The sequence below is a fragment of the Sinocyclocheilus anshuiensis genome, unplaced genomic scaffold (assembly GCF_001515605.1).
Source record: "Sinocyclocheilus anshuiensis isolate Anshui unplaced genomic scaffold, SAMN03320099.WGS_v1.1 scaffold466, whole genome shotgun sequence".
Lineage (NCBI taxonomy): Eukaryota > Metazoa > Chordata > Actinopteri > Cypriniformes > Cyprinidae > Sinocyclocheilus > Sinocyclocheilus anshuiensis.
Window position 1 is genome coordinate 200,215 of NW_015544159.1, and position 27,371 is coordinate 227,585.

At 34.6% G+C, this 27,371-nt stretch overlaps 1 protein-coding gene across 2 annotated transcripts in view; it reads left to right on the forward strand.

Annotated features, from left to right (window-relative positions):
• The window catches only part of prkg1 (protein kinase cGMP-dependent 1), a 147,875-nt gene that overhangs the window by 80,652 nt on the left and 39,852 nt on the right, over positions 1 to 27,371 (forward strand). For both annotated transcript variants that reach the window (XM_016495477.1, XM_016495475.1), the window contains exons 4-5: positions 18,178 to 18,283; positions 21,180 to 21,243. In XM_016495477.1, coding sequence (XP_016350963.1) covers positions 18,178 to 18,283; positions 21,180 to 21,243 — 170 coding nt within the window. The remainder of the gene's footprint in view (positions 1 to 18,177; positions 18,284 to 21,179; positions 21,244 to 27,371) is intronic.

Sequence of the window (27,371 nt, forward strand, 5' to 3'; positions counted from 1 at the left end):
AGGGGCAGAAAATTTATATATTTATATCATTTCATATAGTAAATCAGTATCACACGAAGAATGCCGTTTTTTCCTCCAAAAATCTGCATGATTACATATAGATTTACAACAGTTCAATAAACAAGAAGTTGATTAAGAGACTTGCGTTTTAGACACCATATTGCCTGTTTTTGCTCTCCCCCTTATAATTTCAAATGAGTATTCAACATTTTATGTCTTATATATCAAAACATTATTTCTGCATTTGTAACTGCAGGTTAAATGCATTCATGTCCTGCATTAAACAGTGTGTCTAAATCTAAATCTACATCTAAATGCCACTTCCGATGAAGCTTCTGTTTTTCCTCTGCATTGAAAAGATTAATTTTGTTGATACTGATTTAATTTGCCTGGTAACAGCCCAAATGTTTTATGATTCTAAATAACTGATTCCTTTAATTAAAAACAACTAGTTTGAGATTTATAGGCATATCCCAGGGGTTTTAATCTCAGTTCCTGGAGGGCCGCAGCCCTGCAGAGTTTAGTTCCAACCCTGCTCCAACACACATACCATGTAGTTTTCAAATAAGCCTAAATGATTAGATTTGCTGGATCAGATGTGTTTAATTAGGGTTGTATCTAAACTGTGCAGGGCTGAGTTTGACACCCTTGGCCTATCCCATTTTTGCCTCCCTCCCACTATTAAAATGTAACTAAGTAATTCTTACTCTGAGTAAATTTTAAATGAGCTACTTTTTGCTTTTACTTGAGTAGATTTTTAGACTGGTACTTTTACTTGTACTTAAGTAAAATTTCATTAATGTAATGGTACTTTTACTTGAGTAGAATATTCCCGTACACTTTCCTCCTCTGCTGATAATATATAATATATTGTTATAATATAAAATAATAATAAAAAAAAAATTATAAACAAGGAGGACATTTTCCATCAGGGAAAAAAATGGGGGAAAAAATCAATATCAAAGGACAAAGAATAGAAGTTGGCCTGATTAATATGAAAATTAATAGTTTTTTTTTTCATCAAGTAATACAGTTCATAAGCCAAGCAATGTGATGCATAAATATAAGATGTATATTCACGGATATGCTTTATCAGCATCCTTTACAATGGCTTTAAACACAGCTCATCCAATCAGAATCTAGAGTCTGAATTATCCTTTTGCTGAAATAATAGTTTTGGTAAAAGCTGATTTTTACTCTTAGTTGTGGTGTAATCACTGTAGCAAACAGCTTTGAGTGGCTTGTAGCTTGTATTAAATGCCAGCAACAACAATATGATAAAAGACATACATTTTCAGTAAATTAGATGTATTAGTAATAATAATCAGAAAACTGTATATACAACCCATTAGCCTAATTGTGAGCTGTTACCAAGCAACATAACGATCAAAGAGTTTTCAAAGAGAGTTTTAAAAATTGTGATTTCCAGGCCTGGAAAAGTCATGAAAACGGATAAATCCTACGAAGTCATGGAATCGTAAAACATAAAATACTGTACGTATATTTTTCTTTAAAATATTTAATCACCCGCTCCTTGTGAGTGCAATCTCTGCAAAATATCTCCAGTTTTCATGAAAGACCGGATGAGTCATGGAAATGCATTAGTCAAAAGTTGCGGAAATCCTGAATGTGAAATTTGTCTGATGTGTGGCCACAGGTGTGTCCGTGTTGGCTATTTTACAAAAGCTGTGAACACGGTTCCTCATCACGGTTTAGAGCCATACAATGCAGTTTGTCCTTTGCTATAATGAATGAACCTGGACACACGCTGCGTCCGACAGGATCCTGCCATCGCGAAAGCCTGTTTGTCTTAAAGGGGTCATATGATGCTTTTTTAAAGATCATTATTTTGTGTATTTGGTGTAACAGAATATGTTGACATGCTTTAATGTTCAAAAAACACATTATTTTTCAAATACTTTACATTATTGTAGGTCCTCTATGCCCCGCCTCTCTCAAACGCTTCGTTTTCTACAAAGTCCCTCATATGACCCCTTTAAGAGACTAAATGTAAGAGGAAAATGAAAGTCTGATTGTTTCTTAATATGGAAGGAGTCTCTTTCCAATCCCAGGAGAACAGGAGAAGCATCATCATACAGCTGAATGTTTGAATCATGATGAAACGAAGCTATTTCTTGTGGGAAGGAGGTTGAGGGCTGCTCTTCTGTGACCTGCATGAGTATTAAACCTGAGGTCTCTAGAGAAGAGCCCTGCCAATCATTTCTTGGTGGCGATAGTTGTTGTAGAGGATTCTGGGAAGCCGCAGGGTTTTCTGGAGAGTTCCTCTGAATGCGACTCACTGATGCGTCTCAGAGCAAAAGCAGCCCGTGTTTGTCGTATCCTCTGGCCGTTTAGAGAGGTTACCTGGTAACCGAATGTTCTAATCCACGGTCGCACAGCCATGAAAATACATTTTGATGACAGTCATGCTGTTCTAATGCATGCTGGTTAGTTTGTATGCACACAGTGGAGCAGTGAGTCTGCTTTATTTCAATGCATTCCCTCTGTTTTATTTTTAATTTTGCTGAATTCTTTCTCATGGATGAGCACATCCGAACCATTTTCTCATATTAAAACACCTTGTATTGACGTAAATGTGGTCATCTTGTGGTCAATAGGAACGTTTTTGTGATCATACGCTTAAAGGAATATTCCAGTTTCAGTACAAGTTAGGGTCTGTTGACACATCTGTGACGTGCTGTTGATTTACCACAGAAAATTACTTTGACTCATCCTTCAGCTTGTAAAAGCAAATGAATGAAAAACGAATGCTGTATGCATATCCATTGCAAGTACATTGTATATTGGTTTGATATTCAATTCAATTTAATTCACAATACATTTTGTTTCAAAGCAGCTTTACAAGAAAAAAAAAAACAGCGTAAAAATTATCAGCCAGAAATGAGTTAGAAATGTGTTAAAGAAATACCCACATGTCAGTAATATATGTTATAATATAATATATAATAAGCTATAATTTAATACATGCTATGCATTTAGTTCATGATGTGTATTCGGTTAAGCAGAAACAATTAACAGAAGTTTGGAGGTTTAATTTTCTTTGGAAGTACACATAAATCCAATATATTATTTTATCTTTTCAATATGCAAGTGTTCAGCTGAGAAGTTTCACTGAAAATAGTTTTAGCTTTATTACTTTAATTCATGTTTCATTAATTTCTGATCTTTTAAATAGCTTTGTGTGAGTTATTCATAGAGTGTGTTCTCCTGCAGTGCGGGATGTGGATAACTTCACATGCTGCAGTTTTATTCCCTGTGAAGGCATTTGGCTATAAAGGTGAGATATTATTCAGTTTGCCCTCAAAGTCAAATAGAAAGTGGCATCTAGATGCTCCATTTTATGAGGGCTAGTTTTAAAAGTGGCCTTTTGACCAACTGGATTCAGCAGTCTGAACAAGATATCGATAATGTGACTGGTCCGACAGCTGTTGGACAGATGGAAAAATCCTTAAAGGAATAGTTACAAATAAATAAATAAATGCAATACATATCAGATCAGATTTGGAGAAATGTAGCATTTCATCACTTGCTCACCAATGGATCCTCTGCAGTGAATGGGTGCCATCTGAATGAGCGATGTCTTGTGAAGTGAAAAGCTGAATGTTTGTTAGACACAAATCCATCATTAAGACGTTTTACCTTTAAACCATTGATTCTGGCCAAAATATGAGACATAATTAAAGGGGTCATATGATGCGATTTCAATTTTTCCTTTCTCTTTGGAGTGTTACAAGCTCTTGGTGCATAAAGAAGATCTGTAGAATTGACAATAAAGCAGACTTGACTTGACTTGACTTGAAAAGGGAGCGTTTACTGAAATCGTTTGGAGAGGCAAAAAGAGAGCGGAAATACAGGGAATACAGGAAAGAGATGCTTTGAAAGACTGTTTAATATGCAAGACACGAGTGTCACTAAACCATATCAGATGTATTATTGGCGTTCTGCTTCTATATTGCAAAAGTCTTTTTCTCTTCTGAAATGGAACAGTATGCAAATGTGATTTCCTTTCATGGAGAAATTCATTGTTTTTTCAACATAACTATCATACAAAGGAAAAAATAAATATGGTGGTTGTCCTGGCATGCAGGATAATTTAAGTTTGACCCAATGCAATTCATTAGATGCTACTGCCAAGTGATTTGTCTGGGCATGAACTAGTGCTGGGCGGTATACCGGTTCATACCGAATACCGGTGTTTATTTTTGTTATGATATTAATTTTTACAATACCGCAATATGTGTGTATGTCCCTTAAACAACGTTCGGAATGCGACACTGTTTGAAAGGGGTCCCTTTTCACTGTTGCACTGTAGTGAGGGAACAGCTGTATGTGTTACTAATCGTGAAAGTTCCGAAACTGAAGCTGTAGAACTAATAGAACGTGATGACACGTGATATACATTTTTGGTCATACCGCTCAGCACTAGCATGAACTCACAAAATGTATTTTCATGTTATATTTGTTTATTTAGAAAAATACAAGTTTTGTTTCAGTGTTGGTGAATTTGACTTTATTTTTAGCAATAAGAAGCATACACAAATATAAAACAAAAATAAACCAATGAATTGCGTTAAAAGTTGTCATTAAAATAGCAATTATTTCAGTAATTTTAATGGTAGATATCAGTCCCCATCTTGTTCATGGCACATCAACCAGGAATTACCAAAGACAGTAAATAGGCTGTGGATTTCTTAGAGGTTTTTATCATTCGGTCACAAAGGCGCCTCACTCTTAAGTGTAATCTATATTTTGCAGCATAACTTAACCAAGTAAATTAGTGTAGCATTTAATATGGTTTACAGGTCAAGTAATACATCTTATATTACAGTTAGTGCATTTGAATTCAAAATATCGCATTCACAACACCACTGCAGCTGCTCTCAAGGGATAGCTTTAATTTGTTATGGGCATGCAAGCCTCATATTCATTCTTTTAATTCAGTAAGTGTATAAATCTGTTGCAGTGGATGAAATAACAGAGATAGACGTTCTTAAATGGGCCAAATAATTGCTTTGGACAGCGTTCAGACATTAGTTTGACTAAATTTCTTTCCTTCAGTCTGATAACAGGTCTCTGTTTACTGTATACATAGTGAAATGCACATGCCTTTCATTGCTGTGACATCCTTTCACAGGCCTCTTTAATTCCTTAGCAGCTTTTGAGTTCAGTTTCCTATTTATTTATCTATCAGTCAGTTGTGTCGCCTGAGCTCCATTCTTCTGTGAGAGATTCATGCAGTGAACTCCTCATCTCACTGTAATCACACTAGACAAACAACTATATGTATCCATTAGTAATTGCCTCAAATGTGTCTGCTATGTTAGAAACAGCCTTTGCAGGTTTGTGTGTCAGAATTACTCCTGTCAGTTCAATTAAATTTTTTCCCCTTGTATTTGGCAGATGCTTTTATACAAAGCGTCTTACAGTGCATTCAAGGACTACATTATTATGAGTTCACACAAACCCATGATCTTGGCTATTTCTTTACTGTTTGAGCTACAGGAGCATAATTATATTTTTCAGTAGAGTGACAGTATAGCTTAGCTAAGAGTTTTCCTCACTGATTTTGTACTATACACTACCAGTCAAAAAGGTTTTTGTTGTAACTTTTTTTTTTATGTTTTATGCTCACCAAGGCTGTATTTATTTTATTAAAACTACAGTAAAAACAGTGATATTGTGAAATATTATTAAAATCGAAAAACACTATTTTCTATTTTAATATATTTTAAAATGTAAATGAATTTATGTGATGCAAAGCTGAATTTTCAGCATCATTACTCAAGTCTTCAGTTTCACATGATCCTTCAGAAATCATTCTAATGTGCTGATTTGCTGATTAAAAACATTCCTTATTATTATAAATGTGGAAAGCAGGTTTTACTGCTTAATGCTTTTTTTTTTTTTGTGGAAACTTATAAACTACCATTCAAAGTTTTGGGGTAAGATTTAAAAAAAAAGAAGAGGAAGAAGAAGAAAAAGGATGCATTAAATTGGTCAAAATTTTAAAATGTACATTTATAATGTTACAGAAATGTATTATTTTAAATAAATTTAGTTAATTTAACTTTATATTTTAAAAATTAATTAATAATAAGAACCATTATTAATAATTGAGCACCAATAATAACTGATAATATTTGAGCACCAAATCAGCGTATTACAATGATTTCTGAAGGATCATGTGACACTGAAGACTAGAGTATTGGCTGATGAAAATTCAGTTTTGCATCACAGGAATAAATTACATTTTAAAAATCTATTAAAACAGAATACATCTTATTTTTAAATTGTAATAATATTTTCATAATATTTCTGTATTAATGTGTGATTTTTGTATTACACAATGCATTAAGAGCCTGGAGGTTTTTGAATTTAAAGATCATGGTAAATTGAACTTATTTTGTCTTCTGGGAAACATGTCAGTATATTCTGTAGCTTCTGAAGGGCAGTACTAAATAAAAAAAAAACATGATATTTAGGCAAAATAAGAAAAATGTACACATCATTTTGTTCAAAAGTTTACACCCCTGGCTCTCAGTGCATCGTTTTTCCTTCTGGATTATTAGTAACCATTTTAACTTTTGGAAATAGTTGCGTATGAGTCCCTCAATTGTCCTCAGTGTGAAAAGATGGATCTCAAAATCATACAGTCACTGCTGGAAAGCGCTCAAATATGCAAAAGATGCTGGAAAACCAAAGAATTTGTGGGACCTGAAGGATTTTTCAGCAGAACAGCGGGCAGTTAACTGTTCAGAACAAACAAGGGACTCATGAACAACTATCACAAAAAAAAAAAAAACACTATTGGTCATCACAGTATTAAGAATCAAGCGTATGTAAACTTTTGAACGGGCTCATTTTTATAAATTCAACTATTATTTTCTCATGTGGACTATATGTAAACGTCTTTTTTGTGAAATATCTTATTCAGGTCAGTACTAAATAAAAAGAAACACATTTTGCATGATCCCTCTTATTTTGGTTAAATAATTAACATTTTGCAGATACTGCAAAGTGTATGCAAAATTTGCCCACAACTATATATGCAGAGAAAATTGCGCTAAATAGACAGTTGTATTAATTATATACAGTAATTGGCTGGAAATTCTGTAGGGCCCTTGCTTAGGGTTAGGACTGAATTTTTAAAGTGTTTTGAGCTACTATGTGGTCTAATCCTTTAAAAACACTCCGCTCATTCCTCTCAAAGACTTCAAATCACATCATTATCTAATACAAAAACATTTGACATCCAATTTGACAACCAACTGACATGAAAGACGCCGGCTTTGTCTAGTCTAAAAGCAGAAGGTACTTAGGTCTCCAAATTTTCCCCGTTTAATTGATGCCTCTTTAATCAGAGTGACAGAAAGGCAATCTCGCTACTCAAGAGTGCTGCAGTGATTTGTTGTACGTTATCATGAATAACATTAAGACAGCTAATCAATAAGAAGATTAGACTTGATTTAAGTTGACCGATCATCCTCTCTGCTGTGCCACTGTCACTTGCTGCTTGTTTTCTATGTTTATTCTCCTCCCCAGTGTCTCCCACCCCACATTAAATGGGGTCTGCTTGGCTCTGGCTCTGAGCCAGCTGTATTATTGTCTTACCAATCATGTTTATCATTCGGGAGTTTATCATTATGTTATTGGCAGGAGTGTTGTAATTACCTTTCGAATTGAACCTTTCCAAAGCAGGAGCAGGAAGACCGGAGCATTGTGGTACATCTCACATGTGTTATTGTAGCTGCTATCGTGACGTGTATTCAGGGCTTGTTGATTAGAGGTTTGACCTGTTGGCATGATCCTAAAAGAACAGTTGGTTCACACAATAATTCTAATTCTGTCAGTGAATGAGAGCTGCCAAGCTTTTAGAAAGGATGTAAAAGCACTATTAAAGTACAGAAAAATGATCCATATGACTCATGCATTTTATTTTAGATCTTCATACAATAGTTTTGTGCGAGAAATAGACTACATTTAAGTTGTCACTCTGTGGATCATTGGGTGAATTTGAGAGCAGAATCTGTCCAATTTATAGATGAATCATTCAGACCAGTTTTGTGATCTAGATCAGCTGATTCACTGAAAATATCTTATTCAGAAGAACAATTTTCTCTTGAACCCTCAATATGCACTATGAACAGATGTTAAGATTTCCATTGTGCAATGGCTTACCCAGGCTCATGAGCCTCTACCTACATTTTTGCAAAACTCAAAAAATGTACCTATTGTATACGTACGAATCGGTGCAGTTTCCCGTTGAAATAGACACTAGAGGCAGTAAAACTCCCGGCAACTTTTATTCGTTTTCACATGCACAAAGTATGATTTACAGGGACAGAGTTGCGATTAAGAAAGTCTAATTTTCGCACAATTCCTTGACAATATTAAGTTATGACTTCAAAACAATTTTGCTGCAAGATTTGAAAACTGATACTTTTGAATGTTAGCATCACATGTACAGCTTCAATATGCATGGGTTTTCTAATTCAGTAGGTTTGCTCAGTAGCTCACATGATACGGCATTGCAGTTGTGAGGTGAAGCACTCCGGTACAAATCCTGTGAAACTACGGTTCGACAGAACAGCTCAAACCCATGTATAAGGAAGTTCAAATAGCACGGAATGCGCTTTTATATTACTTTTACATTCGTTTACACTATTGGGTAGGTTTAGGGTTGGGTTTGGTGTAGGGAATATTTCCAACACGACAGAGCACTTTTCAGCGACACTCCCCGGACATTTAAATTCTGAACCGCCGCAAGTAACATAATTAAAAAACAACAATTCGTGCCTGTACCGACGTAATAAAAACATGCTACGGTCAAGTATTGAATTAGCATTTTAGCGCCACTCACTGGACATTTCACTTTGAAACTGTCGCGAAACGTGCAGTGAGGTACGTAATATCGGTTTTGCAGAAAAGGCGCCGCAAGCACGTATTTCCAGTTGTCACAATTAGTGCCCCTTTTTAATTCAGTACTTTTTACCATGTCCATTTGCCAAGATAACAGCTCTTAGTCTCTCCTATAATGCCTGAAGAGTTTGGACAACACCTGACAAGAGATCAGAGACCATTCCATCATGCAGAATCACTCCAGACCCTTTAGATTCCCAGGTTCATGTTGGTTCTTCTCCTCTTCAGTTAACCATACTCATTTTCTATAGGGTTCAGGTCAGGGGACTGGGATAGAATGAATGTAAAACCTTCATTTTTTTTGCTCAGTGACCCATGTTTGTGTTGATTTTCGTTTTTGACCATTGTCCTGATGGAAAAGATCCAGTAATGGCGCCATTAAAAGATTTTTAGCAGAGTCAGTCAGGTTTTGATTTTTTATCTGTTGGTATTTGATAGAATCCATGATGCCATGTATCTGAACAAGATGGGCATGGGGTACATTTTTGTCCCTGTATATCTCTTTAAACCCATATTGTGTGTGCCAAAAGGCATTTTTTTATTCTGTTTCATCTGACCATAGAACCCAGTCCCTTTTGAAGTACCAGTAGTGTCTGGCAACTGAATATGCTGGAGTTTGTGTTTGGATGAGAGCAGAGGAGATGAGAGCACCACGACTTGTGGTGATGTAGGTGCTGTTTGAAATGTATTTATTTATTATTTATTAGTCTTTTTGACCCAAGACTCAACTAATTTCTGTAATTTTCCAGCTGTGACCCTTGAAGATCTTGGAGAGTCTTTGGCCACAATGTCTTAATTATTGCCTTGATGGTGGAATGGGAATTTTCAATTGTTCAGATTTTTTTTAGTCTATTCTTTTTTTGGAGCTTGTCAGTCAGAGTCTTTCATTTATATTGAAAAGTCTAGCTATAGTCTTCAAAAATTATTTAAAGTGCTTCAAGTATTTTGCTCAAGGGCACAACAGTGATTTAGGAACTCAACTCTTCTATACAGTATGTGAACTGCATGTCTGGTGTATTTTTGAATAACTTCAAAATTGTAAATTCAATAAAAAGTAATTGAATTTGAAGAATTCAATCAAATCTTCCAATATTTTAAATAAGAACCAGACATGAGCATTATGTCATTTGACCCAGCTCTATATGAAACAGTTCAGTCATTATCTCATTTGATTTTTCTCCTAAAAAATATTAGAAGAAGCATCAGAGACAAATTTGATACTAACAGGAAACTCCCCTGTGTTCTGAAAGAGAAATGTCTGAGCAATGGAGTTTTGCTTTGGGGTGAACCTAGAAACGTTCAGTTAACAGCCTAAGTATCTATCCACCGCATTACCATCTTCCCTGCAATTTTATTTTGGGTTCTTACATGGCATTATTATCTTGTGGCATTAACACATAAGATGCGTTTATATGTTGCATATGCTGTTGATGGAAATGTTTACATCACGGCCAGAATGTTTATGAGAAGGAAGCACCTGCAAAACTCATTGTGATTGGTGCACACTGAAGGGAGCCAGGTGCTTTCATCTCTAATGTGATTTGCAATATTAATCATTATTTCTTGGTCAGGCTCATTTTGGTCTGACATTACTGGGAGCTGAAAATAGTCAAGGGAATATGTCTGCCGGCTTAGCCAAAAATGAGTCTGACGAGTTTAATTTGTCCTCTTGATACCGAGGAGCCTGTCTCAAGCACTTATGCTTGTGAGGCAGAGGCTTCTGGGAGTTATTATAGTAGTAGTCTTGCATAACCTCAACACTTTAAATTGTACCCGTGTTAAATCTGCAGATGTATTTGAATGATGACTTCCATTTTAAAATTCATGGTGACAGTGATGAACAAATTGAATATAAGGAATATTTGCTGAGTCTATGTGACTGGAATGAAAGTTGATTATTAAGAAAGTTCTTATTATGCTTTACTCTCTGGTCTGAAAGCATTGGCATTTCAGTGAAATTCTTTATATTTCAAAGTTAATATGTGTGTTTCACTCTCACATATTTGGTAAAAACAGATGTTTTAGTGGGAAATGAATTACAGCTAGTGTTGTTTATATGCACATGCTGTCTGTGTTGTTTCAGTGCCCAATTCACTAAAGGAATTATACAAATCAGGTAATGCCACAAACACACCTGCCGAACATAAATACACCATTAAAGTAGACTAATCATGCCTGTCTATTCCATGATATAGTGCTATCCTTTGTAGAAATATTTCTCTAAACTAGGTTCAGTACTGTCAAAACAACACCGCCATCAAGACAGTTTTTCATGTCCACCACTTTGTTTTCACATAACGTTATAAAAATAAATATAATGTATAAATATAATATAATATAAATAATAAAATGACATAAAAGTTTGAATCTGTTGCTTGTGTACATTAGCAGTTTGGAATAATTTCATTTTTTATGTTTTTGAAAGAAGTCTCTTATGCTCACCAAGGCTGCTTTTATTTGATAAAAAAAACAAACAGTAAGAACAATATTATTGTGAAAATTATTTTATTGTTTATGGAATATATATGGAATATTATGGTTTAAAAAATATATTTAATATATTTAAAAATGTCAATTAATTTCTGTGATGCAAAGCTGAATTTTCAGCATCATTACTCCAGTCTTCAGTGTCACATGATCCTTCAGAAATCATTCTAATATACTGATTTGCTGCTCAAGAAACATTTCTTATTATTATCAGTGTTACAAACAGTTGAGCTGCTTCATATTTTTGTGAAAACTGTGATACACTACCGTTCAAAAGTAAGCTTGGAGTAAAATAAATAAATAAATACTTTTATTCAGCAGGAACACATTACATTGATCAAAAGTGACACTAAATACATTTATAATGTTACAAAAGACTTACAGTATGAAACTAAAAGCTGTTGTAAGAGTTGCTGAAGATTCAGCTTGAATTTTAAAATACATTGCAATAGTAAACTAGTTAATTGTAACATTCCATAATATGCACTGTTTTACTGTATTTTTGATTGAAAAAAAAAACAGTAAAAACAATAATATTGTGAATACTATTATTATTATTATTCCAAACTTTTTTTTTTAATCAAATCAAATCACTTTTATTGTCACATCACCACAGCACATGTGCCTTGGTGAGTGAAATTCTTGGGAGCGTGCTCCAGACAGTGCAGAAACAATTACATATAGACATACTTGCAGACTTATACAGATGACAGTGTGCCATATACACATACATATACTCAGTACACACAGTGTACTATTAGACATACTTACAATTAGCAATACACATTATACACAGTATGTACACATTCTACATTATGTACACCTATATACACAAAATATGCGAAGCACAATACAAAATATCGTCTTGTGCTTTAATTGCACAAACCATAACAATATTTTTCAAATTTTCAGTCTTTCTACTTTGTTCCTTTGCAGCTTTGCAATTTCATGGTTAGTTCATTGTGCTACCTGCCACTTCCTTATGATTCTTTGTGGTATTGATTAGCAATTTCTGAGTGGAAATCTTTCACTTTTTTTCAGTGCAAGTGTGCTACCAATAAATGTGAATCAAGAAATGTCATGCCTTCATGAAAATGAGCAGTCATTAATATATAAAATGAACAGCACATATGAAGAAGTCATCTACTAATATTTGAATATTTTTTAATCCCCAACTGTCAATATTGTGTAAAGGCTTCTACAGATCAGTTGGTTTTGAATTAAGTCAGGGCGCACAGGTTTTTACCACTTCTACAAGAGATTGCACTGTGGTCAGTCTCTTTGCATGTCAGTTAGTTGTTGTTCCTCCCTGTCCTCGTGTGCAGTTCATGGCCAGAAAAGCAACCTCAAGTCACAATCTGGCTACACAATACTAACTATTCCCAAACATTAAAGAGCATTCAAACCCTCCATTCACTCTCATAATTTCTGCTCCTTTCCTCAATGTTGCCCATATCCTATAGAGACAGAAGATTCAATTGGTTATCTTGTATCGCTGCTGCTGAAATTAGTGACGGAGTGAGAGATAAAAAAGAACCACAACAGAATCAATACGTGCTGCTTGCGTGAAGGCGTTCCTGTCGATAATCTCTCTGGGCAGCCAGTGCTGTAATTGCTTGGCTCTTATTTGAGATGCTGATGGTCTACGGTAGTAATTGACCCCAAACGTGACCTGCATTTCATTATTAAAGAGACAGCTACTAACTCTTTGACATCAAGTGCTACACATTACACCATGTCTTTACTAGGTGCAACTGAACGGAGTGCCAGTGACTGGCTGTTCAAACTAAAATGCTGTGTGTCAAGACAAAATCAGAACTTTTTAATGTTTAAAAGAATAGTTGACCCAAAAATGAAAATTTGCTGAAAATACTCACCCTCAGCTCATTCAAGATGTAGAGTTTGTTTCTTCGTCAGAACAGATTTGGAGAAAGGTAGCATTACATCACTTGCTCACCAATGGATCCTCTGCAGTGAATGGGTGCCGTCAGAATGAGTCCAAACAGCTGATAAAAACATCATAATAATCCACAAGCAATCCATATGACCCCAGTTTTCCACAAGTAATCCACATGACCCCAAATAAAGTTGGAAAGTTTTTCCAAAATAAAGTTTATTTGCAGTGATGCCATAGAAGAACCATTCTGAGTTGCCCAAAGAACAGAACCATTTTTTTTTTAGCGTGAAGAACATTTGAATATCTAAAGACCTCAAGATTTCATGGTTGTTAAAGGGAACCACCATTTATTTTTGTTCAGTAGCATATTAGTTTTGGCTGTGTATTGAAATTGGTTTTGAGAATCATTACATTTCAAAATACTTAAGTTTTGGTATCATGACAACTATACAGGAAAGAGATACTGGAGCTTTTATCGCTCGTCATTTTATCATCTCACATCTGGCTAGGACACAATGTTACAAGAGTCCAGTATCTTATAATGGAGTCTTATTGATGTCCTTACATAAAACTGGGTCTACTGGTCTTTGCGGAACTGAAGATTTCTGAACTTTGATTTACACATTACAATGACTGATTGTATTTTGCATTGATGATAACTGTTAGCGAGGCCTGTCTGTGCTGCTAATGATTTCTTGAGTAATTGCACACCTGTATAAAAGCACACTGGCAGAACAAACCCTCTCATGAAAGAGCATCAAAGAGCATTTGATCCATAATCTTCATTCTTAGGATCTGAGTTAGATTTATGACTGCATAATCAACATCCTTCTAATCAATGCCATGACAAGGGATCAAAAAGAAGCTTGTGTTATATAATCAGAGTGTAAAGGTTCCACTGGAATAGATTTTCCCCCGTCAATGGAGGGTTTGCAGGATCCGAATGACAGGAACAAACAAGACGTTCCGGTCCAAGAGCAGCCAAGCGTCAATGTTCTGTTTATTCTGTATCAAAATGAGCCAAATGGGCCTGTCTACAATTGTTCGGTGAAGTATTATTTTTTTTATTCTAATTTTGATTCACTGCCATTGTTATTTTGCCTTAAAAGCCACATCTTAATTGGGACCACTTGTCTCAAGTGTGGTTGCCAATTATATTTACTTGCACTGCTGTCAGTTATATTTTATGATGTAGCAGCCTTAATTCATCTGGAGAACAGCATGTTCTCAAACTTTGTCATTTTCATGTCTCAAATGGTGGTAATAGTCATTTGGACTGCACAGTATTGCTAAAAAAATATCAATCTCAATGATTTTCAGCTTTTTGATGATGTGTGATATATGTCTTAGGATTTATTTATTTGCTCTGAAATATGTTTTTTTTTTTTTAATTAGATGAAATATAATCATAATATAAAACTATTTTGCCAAGTAGCTTCAACATTAAAGCAAGGATACATTTCAGTAAATGAATGAATGAATGAATGAATGAACAAACAAACAAATAAATATGTAGGTATATGTATGATATATTTGGTAACACTTACTTTATAAAAATATTTCAATTTTATCATATGAAATATTTCAATATGATAATTGGTAAAATATTTTTTGCTTATGTTCATTTAGTTATTCATTTAGTTGTGTATAAAATATACCTGGTATACAGTGCATTTACATTTGATTATTTTATTAAATTGTTTCTTTATATTTAATATTTTTATATTATAATCTTTATAAAAATGCACTGTTTTAACCAAATAAACAAATATTCTCATTTATATGAACAAATTTAACATAATAAATGGTATTGTCAGTCCTGTGTTCCTATGTGTTTTGTTCCCCATGTTCTCTCCTTGACCCAGTTTCTCCCGTGTTTGTGCCCATATTTGGTTTTCCTGTTCCCGTTTGAGTTCCATTTGTTTCAGCTGCGTCCTATTAATCTCCTCGTTTAGTTCTGATTACTTAAACCCTGTGTCTTTCCATGCCCAGCGTCCGGTATTGTTCGTCTATCCCCGCTACGTGTGTGTTCCTTGTTCCTTGGTTAAATAAAGACTTTCCTCGTTGTAAATGCTCCTACGTCTCCTCGCTCTGACACAGTAGCAGCCTACCGTGACAGTTATATTTGGATACAAGGATACATTTCTGTAAAAAAAAAATATATATAAAAAAATAAATAAATAAATAAAAAAAATAAATATATATATATATACATTTGTTTAATTAAATATTTCTTTATATTTAATTCTTTATTATATAATATAAAAAAATTATAATTATTTATAATCTTTATTAAAAATACACTGTTTTAACTATATTAACACATTTTCATTTATATGCACAACATAACATTGTAATAAACAGATTATGTTGATTATTTGAAGCAGGTAAAATGTACAGTTGAATCAAGTGAGTCTGTATTTTGATTTACAAATTCATGGAGAGTTTGCTGAAACTGATTCATTGAAATGATTATCTTTTTTACTGCAACATACAAAATCATCTCAATATTCTTGACTTTTATATCATGAACAAAATCTCTATATCTATATCTATATCTATATCTAGTTTATCATGAATATTTGATCAATCACCCAGCCCTAATGGTTATTTAATATCTGTAAAGAATTATGTGCATTTTAACAAGGTTTTTTAACGTTTTAAGGTTGCTACAAAACCCAGACTTTTTCGGGCTTGCAGAATTACTGTCCTATATAATAAATCCATCATAATTGGTCAAGACTTAATGGGTTTAAACCCATTAAAACACAACACTCATTAAGAAGCTAGATAACCATTTCTACATGAGATAAGGTGTATTAACGTGGACATAATGGTTGCTCTGCAAAATGACCAGAGAGTGTGAATTTTGTTTTGAAAATGGTCTTTGTGAAGTGTTTCTTGTCTAAGCGTCATTTGTGCTCGCTGCATGAGGGTGCAAGTGATGCGGGCCCATAAACGCGTTCCTGTTAAATGAAGGCTTATTGTGAGGGAAACACTTTTACTGCTATTTCATATGATTGCATGGGTTTGCATCCGTAGATGTGCCATCATTTCGGTCCTTCAAGCAATAAAGTGATTTTAGTATATTGTTCTTCAGATGCCTTGCAGATCTTTACAGTGATAGGGTAAGAATATAGTTTTTGGCTGTGATTGGAATAGCATAACAATATGCCATCTTAATATTTTCTAATCCTCCCTTGCATAATTTATCGTTCAAAAATGTGAACACTGGAGCCTGTAGAGGAAAGTCTGGCATATAAGGCTTATAATGTGGTCCCATGAGTGAGCTGTAAAAAATATATCTGTTTTGAAGGAAGTGTATGCTAATATGTTACATAGACCTGTCAGATTTTGAGACCCTAAATTGGCCTTTTCATAAAAAAAAAAAAAATTGGCAATTGCCCTCTCCTCAAGGAACGTCTTAGAGGGCAAGTAATATATCGGTAATGTTGTGGAGTGACAACCGTTTTATGCCTCTGTCACCACAGACAAACGCGCCTTTTCTCTCCAGCTCTGACAGCATTCCCAGACTGCAAAATCAAGTAGGTTGAAACTAAGTGAGTGACAATGACTCTAAAAGATGCTAGAGGGTTTGGGTTTTGTTGAGGTAGACATCATGGGGAATGTGAGGTTCTGCGGAAGGACTGAGGTTTCTTATGTATTCAGACTGAAGTGAATTACTTTCTATTTATGCACAGGATCTCAATTGTTTTATTCACCCAACTTTTATAAACAATTAGGACAATTTAAGAATAAGGTTAATCTAAATTAAAAACTATTGTAGTTTTTTATTAATATTTATATGTTCTGTTTTAATTTTAATTGTAGTTAATTGTTTTAGAAATGTTGTTGTTTTTTGGTATTTATTTTTAAAATATATGTCTTATATATATATAATTTTATTACAGTTTTAGTTATTTCATTACATCAAGTTAAACTAAATTAAAATGAGAAATGTTGATTTGTTGTTCAGTTTTGGTATCAATTAACTATAATAGACCTATATAGTATATCATGTGTATTAAGAGGGTTTTTTATAAATTTATTAAATTAAATTGATTAACTTTTGGTTACTTTTAATTGTGGAATAAGTGGAGCTGCCAAAGTTAGCATGTTAACGTAAGATTAATTAAACATACATTTTTCTTTGAATGCTTTTACTTTGGCGTCAAAAGAAATTCAGTTGATTAATTTAAACATTTAATTAATAATTAATTTAATTAATTCAGATTGGACATTTAAGAAAAGTAAAGTGACTAGCAATGTTTGTATTGAGAAATTAATTGTCAGTGAAGTTAAACAGGACACTCGAAAAAATGCTGGGTTAAACATAACCCAGTGCTGGGTTAAAAAGGGACAAACCCAGCTATTGGGTTGTTTTGACCCAGCGGTTGGGTTGTTTTGACCCAGCGGTTGGGTTGTTTTGACCCAGCGGTTGGGTTGTTTTGACCCAGCGGTTGGGTTGTTTTGACCCAGCGGTTGGGTTGTTTTGACCCAGCGGTTGGGTTGTTTTGACCCAGCGGTTGGGTTGTTTTGAACCCAACCACTGGGTCAAAACAACCCAATAGCTGGGTTTGTACCTTTTTAACCCAGCGCTGGGTTATATTTAACCCAGCATTTTTTCGAGTGTATGAAATATGATTTATGTGAGCAAAACACCATCTCTTCTAATGATTAGAAGGCATTATATGACGACTTTATATGAACGATACTGTTAGCACATATTTAATACATAATATATTATGTTATTGTAGATACGCTGACAAAGAAAAAAAGATAATTTTGGCTAGATAAATGTGTGTGTGGGTTATTCACTTATTTATTTTCATATTTTGTCATATTTTCCCTAGCCCTCACAAATGTGAAGTTATGGGCCATCGACCGCCAGTGTTTCCAGACCATCATGATGAGGACCGGACTCATCAAGCATGCAGAGTACATGGACTTTCTCAAGAGGTGGGCTGCTTCTCCTTTCCTTTCTGTTTATTCTTCCTAACCCCTGATGGAAGAGGTCTGTCCCTCACCAGTATGTAATAAAATAAATGGATTTTCTTCATGAATGAATAACACAGAAGTGAATGGTTACATAATCCCAGATAACTCAGGCTTTACACTCGCTGTTCTTTGCTGTGTATCGTTAATCTCCCGGGTGATGAGTTTTGATTGTAATATTTTGGAAGGTGAAATGGCATATTACTCTCAAATGTTTCTAATCAACTCTCGTTATATTTCGGCGGTTTTTCTAAGGAAAGTAAAATGTGTGTTGGTTAGACACAGACAGAGGACACATAATGATTAGAGTGCTGTTGCTTTCTGTAGATTCTCTCTGTTCATTTGAGTCTAATTCATCTCCTTCCACTAAAAATACAGATTTTTAGCCATGAGCTGTTTATAAATAGCTTTGCTTTATTAGAACATTCTTATTTTTATTATTTAATATCGATTAATCTGCAGTCCACCATACAAATGCATTCACACTCGTGTTCTCTCCCCAATGTCTACTGCATTATGTAATAATGGATTTTGCATTCATATTTTAGTATGCATTGTATGTAGAAAGTACATTTTTAGTGTTTCTGAGTGAAAATGTGAGAGTGCTAGTAACTTTTTTGAGTCCATGGACCCCATTGTCCATCACAATATTCAAAGACCCCATGACTTTTCCAGTTGTTTGTGATTTATTGGATAAATATTAAATATAAATATATATATATATTTTTTTTTTTTCTACTTGATAAAATATTTTAGAGTTTGGCATTACTATAAAAAAAAAATATTAGAAATGCCCATTATAAGATTTTGTGAATTTACGTGACATTTCAGGTCTGGAAATCACACTTTTGAAATTAGGATTCTTCATATATACAGTTTTTTTTTAATTAGTAAAAAAATTACAAATACTTGCTGAGATGGTGAATTAAAATAAGAAATATTGTTCACACTTTTGGGGACCAATTAGTTTGGTGGCCCATTCTCACTGTTAACTTTACTGTTGACTATGACTTTTGCCTCAATAAAATTAATTGAATTAATTAATAGTTAGTAAGGTAGTTGTTAAGTTTTCAGATTAAGGGATCCAAAATATGGTCGTGCAGAATAAGGCATTAATATATGCTTTATAAGTACTAATGAACAGCCAATATGCTAGTAATATGCATGCTAATAAGCAACTAGTTTGAGAATTGGTCCCTAAACTAAAGTGTTATTGAAATATCTTAATTTTAGTTATTTTAATTTGATTTTAAATCATTTTAAGTCTTCTTGAAGCCACCTTGAAAGTATGCTGAGGACCCCTACATGAGAACCATTGTTATTGGGTATTATGTGTCTTGTGGGCATTATGGTTGCCAGGGTCAAAATACAAAGATATTCTTCCTTCGGTGTATTTCTATGGGCATTATTGTAGTTATTGCCAGTTTTATTATCTGGCAGGCAAAAAACGTAAGTCTGACTGCATCGAAATGTAAGGCAAACTTAGAAATGCAATAAACCACATGATTTGATACATTTACATTTACATTTAGTCATTTAGTCATATATATATATATATATATATATATATTATACACACACACACATATACACACACACACACAAAGAAAAACAAGTAGATAGAATAGAAAAAATAGAAAGCTAGTGTTTTTATTTTTATTTTTTATTTTTTTTGTACAAATGTTGAAGGATAAGTGGTGAGAAATCTCTAACCTGAAGTATGAGCAATAGTAATAGCATTAGCAAACACCTAATACAGTAAACTGTGGTCTAAGAAATGGAAAGAAAACAACGTTATGGTTTCATGCGTAATGAATTATTGAATCCTTGAACGAAGAGGTCAGGGTTTGTTTGATTTTTTTAAAACAATCATTCAATCATGGACTCCAAAGCGTCTGGTGACACAAAACAGTGGCATTTTGCAATAAGATTCTCAAAAAAAATGACATTTCCCCAGAGGCCCCAAACCAGCTTTACTGGAAACCGTAGGCTGATGATGTCAAGGGATGGAAAGAACTTGGCTTTTGAAGGAAACGTAAGATGCCTATGAGCTGCATGGAGCAGTGAGAGAAGAAGTGTTGCATTCAGAATCAATATGCTGATGCCCCTCATGGACAATGTGACTGCAGAAAAAGATGTATCCTTTGAGGAGTTTAGGATATTCAGAAGTCCATACTCACTCATGAATATGAACTATAGAAGTGCATTTTGTTTGCTCCAACTACTGTAAGAGATATATTTATGGCACATTAAAATGCAAATTCATTTTTTACACATATTTACCCTTTATTATGTTCTAACAGAGGCAGAGAAAGTTAGTTAAAAATTAGCCTAGATAGACAAAAATGTCGTGTGCTAAAAGTAAATAGAATCAGTTTTGATTTGATGTTGACTTTAATGTCCCTTAGCTAATTTAAATCTGGAAAACCATATATTTTTTTAATTTGGAGATTTTTTGATTCTACTGAGAGTCAACTGAGAGATTTTCCAGTAAAGTTCTTTCTGGTTGACTAGTTTTCTTAGCTATTTAAAATGATTGGCAGCCCCTTTTTTATGAAAACCCATGAGAAGTCCACCCACACCTCAACCTGAGACATTATTTCTGAGACTGCAAAAGTGTGCTTGTCAATTTCTTGCATTTACACTGTTCATTCACCAGCTTTCGTAGATTTCCATTAATTTCTGATATTACTAAATTAATTTCATAAGACTCACAGACTTTTCCTTTGCAGCCCATTCTTTTGAAACTAACACTCGGATTGTTTTTCTGCTGGTTAGACATGATACTTTGTGACCTGACGGAAACGGCTTGATTTGTTGGCTCACAAAACCTCAGACTTTCTTTTCATCTTTTTCACAGCGTTCCGACATTCCAAGGCCTTCCAGAAGAAATACTTAGCAAGCTAGCTGATGTGCTGGAGGAGGTAAGTCACTGAACTGTGTTGTATAAATCATTGTGTATTTTCTCAGAAGAGCCTGTTAACTCATAGTTCTTTACAACAACAAATGTAGACTCCATATTCTATTAAACATTGACTGGGCTGTCATTCATTAAATATCACTAGACAAAGGATTTGATAAAAAAAATTATTTATTTAAAAGGTCTTATTTTGTAAAAGGCCTTAATAAAGTATTTGATATATATATATATATATATATATATATATATATATATAAATCTTGTTATTTCCATGAAAATAGGATTGTGCTACATCGGTGTGGATGGTCACCGGTGTGCTGTTTCTAATGGTTTCATTGCAATGGGAACAGCAACTTTGGTGAAACTCTCTTGAGGATTATGGGATATTTTGCAATTACATGTGGAAAAAAAGGAAGTTGAAATCACATTAACATAGGATTTTTACAGAAGCGCATATTATTAGCAAAGATCCTTGGAGCTCATGGTTGGTCTGTATCGAACATTTTATATATGATCACTAAAAATCAATATCTCTATGGAGATATTGAATGGCATTTTAATTTCCAGAAACTGGTATTGGAAACCAGTGTTATTTTAATATCATTAATATACTATTATAGTTTGTATTCATATTTTGAATTATTTATTTTATATTATCTGCTTTCATTTTCATTTTAGTTTGTTATATTTATTTTTTAGTGTTTTTTTATGTCTATATAATTTTTAGGCCTAGATGTTGCTTTTAGGGTCCTGTACATGCGGTTCATATTAATTTCAAATAGGCCATGAACAATTATGTCGATTGCCCTAAGCAATAAACAACAACATAAGATATGTTGTCATGACAGTTTGCCTTATGAAACATAAGACCGTAACTGCCTATTCACCTTTAAGGCTTTTGTTCTGCAATAATTTTAAATGCTTTTTTTTTTTTTTTGTTACCTAGATGAGCTCAATTTGTCATGTTGACAAATCACTCATTGGGCTTATTGAGTCAGAGAGAGTTTGGAGACATTTACTCAAAGGATATTCCCACACAGAATGACATTTATTTTTGTTAAGGAAACAAAGAACACCAAATTGTTGTTGGCAGGCTGTTCTCAAGTGTAGACGATATAAGTGCCCTGAAGTGTTAAGTAAAGGACAGCTTTGACTTTTTGGTCCTCTCTTCAGAAACATTGCTTATGAACTAAATCTCTCACTTGCATGTGGATCTGCCCCCCAAAGATAAGTAAAGATGCAGAACTAGAATGCTAGAGACCAAATGGAGAAAATTATCTCTTTTATTTGATTGTTATTTTTCATAATGTTGGGAAAGTAATGCAATTAACAGAGTAGCCTTTGGACATCCTTGTTAATTAAGATTACATCAATGAATTAAAACTGCTTTGTTTTTTGAATGTTATTTGCCTGAAGGCCATTCATAACTTCATAGGCTTGTGTTTACAATGCAGCTGTTGGCGCCCTAATATAATACACATCACCACAACCATTTTCGCAGTGTTTCCCAGTGCATTACAATAAGTAATTAGTGCTTGCAAGGAAATCCCTCTTTTTTATTTTTGTTTTTTGTTCATTTTTGTTGAATAAATTGTGCATATACAGTACTGTATATCTCACTGGCCATTTTATTAGGTACATCTCTTCAACTCATTGTTAATGCAAATATCTAATCAGCCAATCACATGGCAACAACCCAATGCATTTAGGCATGTAGATATGGTCAAGACAATCTGCTGAAGTTCAAATCAAGCATCAGAATGGGGAAGAAATATGATTTAAGTGACTTTGAATGTTGCATGGTTGTTGGTGCCAGACGTTCCAGTTTGAGTATTTCAGAAGCTGCTGATCTACTGGGATTTTAACGCACAACCATCTCTAGGATTTTCAGAGAACGGTCAGAAAAATAGAAAATATCCAGTGAGTGGCAAATCAGTGGGTGAAAATGCCTTGTTGATGCCGGAGGTCAGAGGAGAATGGCCAGACTGGTTCGAGCTGATAGAAAGGCAACCATAACTCAAATAAGCACTTGTTACAACCAAGGTATGCAGCAGAGCATCTCTGAATGTACAACACATCAAACCGTGAAGCAGATGGACTGCAGCAGCAGAAGACACGCACCTGGTGCCGCTCCTGTCAGCTAAGAACAGGAAACTGAGGCTACAATTAGCACTGGCTCACCAAAATTTGACAATAGAAGATTGTCAATTTCTGCTGTGACGTTTGGATATTTGGGTTAGAAATTGGCATGAACAGTATTAAAGCATGCATCCATCCTGCCTTGTATCAGTGGTTCAGGCTGCTGGTGGTGTAATGGTGTGGAGGATATTTTCTTGGCACACTTTTGGTACCAATTGAGCATTGTTTAAATGCCAAAGCTTACCTGAGTATTGTTGCTGACTGTTTCCATCATTTTATGACCACAGTGTACACATCTTGCGATGGCTACTTCCAGCAGGATAACGCGCCATGTCACAAAGCACAAAGAATGGACAAAGAAGGATTAGATCAATTCCTTTTTGAAACTCACTATTAGAGCCCGACCGATATGGTTTTTTTGGGGCCGATACCGATACCGATACCGATATTAGGGGTAAAAAAAAGGTCGATACTGATATATCGGCCGATATTCTTTGTGTATATTATAGTACAGTACCAGTCAAAAGTTTGGACACTTTCCCAAGCTGAAGAGATCCCCCGAATTTGGTGTGGATTCACCGCGCCGTTACGGAGATATGGCCGTTCAAAGCTTCAATGGTTTTCCATTGACTTAAGCTTTAAAACGTTTCATCCAGGTTGCCAGTAGCAAACAATGGAGCGCACATCGGCCGATAATATCGGCAAAACGATATATCGGTCGGGCTCTACTCACTATCGTGTTTTAAAGGCAGAGCTGATGGACATGAAAACTGTGGGTAGTTTCTAGAGTGACTAATGAGCTGCCTTCATACTGGGTCCCTACTGCTGCTTTTACTGCCCTGACTAAACATGATGAAAACAGCTCTGTGTTTTCTGCTTTGATCTCTCGCTCTGTTCTCTCTACATTCTCTTAGTCCAGGGGTCTTCAACTAAAATTGCTTGAGGTCCAGTAATGAACCCTCCTCGCCAGCCAAGGTCTGGGCAATTATATACCTAAAAACATGAATTGATGGTTTTTGCCAGACCAGGGTTTCTGTAGAATATTTAAGCTCAAATCAAAGACTTTAGGACATTTTTAAGACTTGCACAAATCAAAATAAAATGACTGTAAAAAGCATGATTTATGGTTCAGACACAGGTTTTCACAAAAACAAAAAGGTTTATAAAATGATAAACTTCACATGTAAGCATTTAAACCAAGAAAATTGAGTTATAAGTATCAATTATTATATTAATTTAAACAATTATTATATAAATATATATTACTGTCTCCTTAATTGTTTAGATTTTTATAATGCATTATCTTCTTGCCGATCCACCAGTTCACATTTAGAAGTCTGCGTGTTTGTAGCGTAAAAACATTGATTTGATTTTCACATTGGTCTGAACAAAAACAGCGGACCGGCTGATTGAAAATGCACATTCATTCTCTGCCAGCAGGAGGCACTTTCGGAACGGCAGAAATAATGCGGTTTCCCTGGTAACGGCAGTACACAAACCAGCACCTGACTACGAAACCTGCAGCACACATATTTATTCAATGAAATCATAGCTTTTTGAAGTTTAATTGTCACATTAAGCCGTATCGCAAGTCTTGTCTTTCCGTCCCCAAATTTAAGACCTCCTGAAATCATAAGACTTTCTTGTACCATTTAAGACTTTGTATGGCCTTAAATTTGATACAACTAAATGCAAGACTTTTTAAGGACACGTCAACTTTCCTAGTTTTTGAGAATGCCATTGTATTTCACTCACTGAAAGTTTCATTTGTCTGCGCGCCGCTCTCTGCTGTCTTCACTGCACGACTGCACGTCTGAACAAGCAACAGTTAACTGTATTAGCAATCCATGGCACCGTAGGACCCAAACAGCTCTACTGAGCTGACCTTGATGTGCCTAATATAAATTAGATTTTATTAGAAAATAGCGTTTGGCATTTATTTATTTCATTATGTCAAAATTCTTTGTGGTCCGGATGGACGCATCTCGCGGTCCGGATTTGGGGAGGAGTCCGCCAATTGGCACCCCTCTTAGTCCCTAATTTTTCTCTTTCTCTTCCTATGATCTCTCTCTCTCTCTCTTTCTCTTTCTGTTTATGCTCTGTCTCAGCGTGTTCTCTGCTCTCTTCGCTAGTTGCTGTAGGCTCAGGATAGTAAGTATCTCTGACCATATGTATGAATCTGCCTAACAAAACAGCTGCTTAAGTTCCTCAGGCATGTTTCATGATGTAACACTGGGTATGATACTAGCATTCTATGCTAGTTTTAGAAGTCTTTCCATTGATATCATTAGTAAAATTAATTATTACAAAAATAATACAATAACAATTTAGCGTTTAATTGTGCCCTAACCCATGTGTAACTTCTGTGTTAAGCAATTTTCCTGCCACTGGAGCATTTCAATATTGTAATATTTTTCATTCATTTTGCATTCAGTACAGGCCGGCTGCTACGACAGTCATCGTGCCTCACCAGACCACTCTTATCAAGAGCTGACAGCGCAGAATGAGTAAGGATTTGTTCACAAAGGATGCATTGTTGCGTTCCATAAAAGCCAGACGTTTTTGTGCCAAAAACATTACCATTTTCCAACTTCTCCCTGGCAACTGGATTTAAATGGGTGCTTTTTTTTTTTGCTGCTGACCTCACAAAGCCATGGCAGTTCAGAATGAGTCATTTTTGCAGCTCAGTTTCAATAAATGCATTTTGTTTATACTGGAAAGGAAGATAGTGTAGTATTCAGTTTAGAGCTTATGACTCAACATAAGACATTAGTACATTAGACTATAATAGTAGAGCCAGTGTATCACTGCAGGACAGAGGTTTTCAAATTTTTTGATGCTATGCACATAGTGTTAACAAAAACTATTACAAAAATATGTATTGACAACCTTTTTTCATGACTAAGTAAATGTGCCCTCAAACCTTCTCCATTATGATATGTAATAAATCCAAACACTTACAAGACCTCTGTGCCACAATACAAAGTCTATTTTTTGTCATTTTAATATAAAAACATAAATATAATTTGGAATTATTGGAATTAATATTAGGAATTTCTCTGTTTTAGCTTCTGAGAGAAGCTTTTGAGTTTTAGCAGTTTTCACAATTTAGAGAGTGCGTTAATTTTTATGATAATTGAATAAATCAGGAAACTATAAGATAAAATAAACCATATGTATGAGTTGGCATTGTCCTTACTTGTGCTTATAGGTGAAAGTGCAATAATTCTGATGAAAATTCTCAAGTGACAGCAATCATGATCAATAATTGCATTTATAATGTTGAGCAAAATAATTGTCATTATCAGTTTAACCATTATGAAGCATGACTAAGCATTCCTAGACTTTTAGACAATTAAAACAAAAGCAGAATAGGAATGCCTAAATATGTATGATAAAAACATTTGACACAGTACCTAAAACTAAATTTAAAAAACGGCTGACAAAATGAACACTACGTGGACCCCCAAATATGATAAATAAGACCCATTTATACCATGACTACTAAAAATATTTGTATATATCATCTGAAAATATTTACTTTATATTAATCTGACAAATGTAAATAAATTAATTTAATAAATTGTAATATTATTATTATTATACTTTTTTTCTCTGAACTTTTATTCTGACTCCCTTACAGCTCAGAACCGCTGACCCAGTGTACATAGACCTAACAACTAAACTTTATAAAATAGCAGCTAAGATGTGTGCAAATAAGTGTGTAGCTAATACAGTAATACAACCACAGTATTAGTTATTATCTCCATGTCAAAACCTGATCCAAGTGTATGTGTGGGACACGCTGCACTGACAGATTTCTTGGCACACAGAATATCTTTTTATATACTGCAAGCCTGATGGTGAAGCAAACTTATGGTATCATATATTTTGCAGTGCAGTATGGAGTGGGTCATCGCAGAGAACCGTTTAGCGTCATGTTCCAGTTTGAAGATCTATGGCTTTTTAATTGATGACTCCTGAAACCCATTT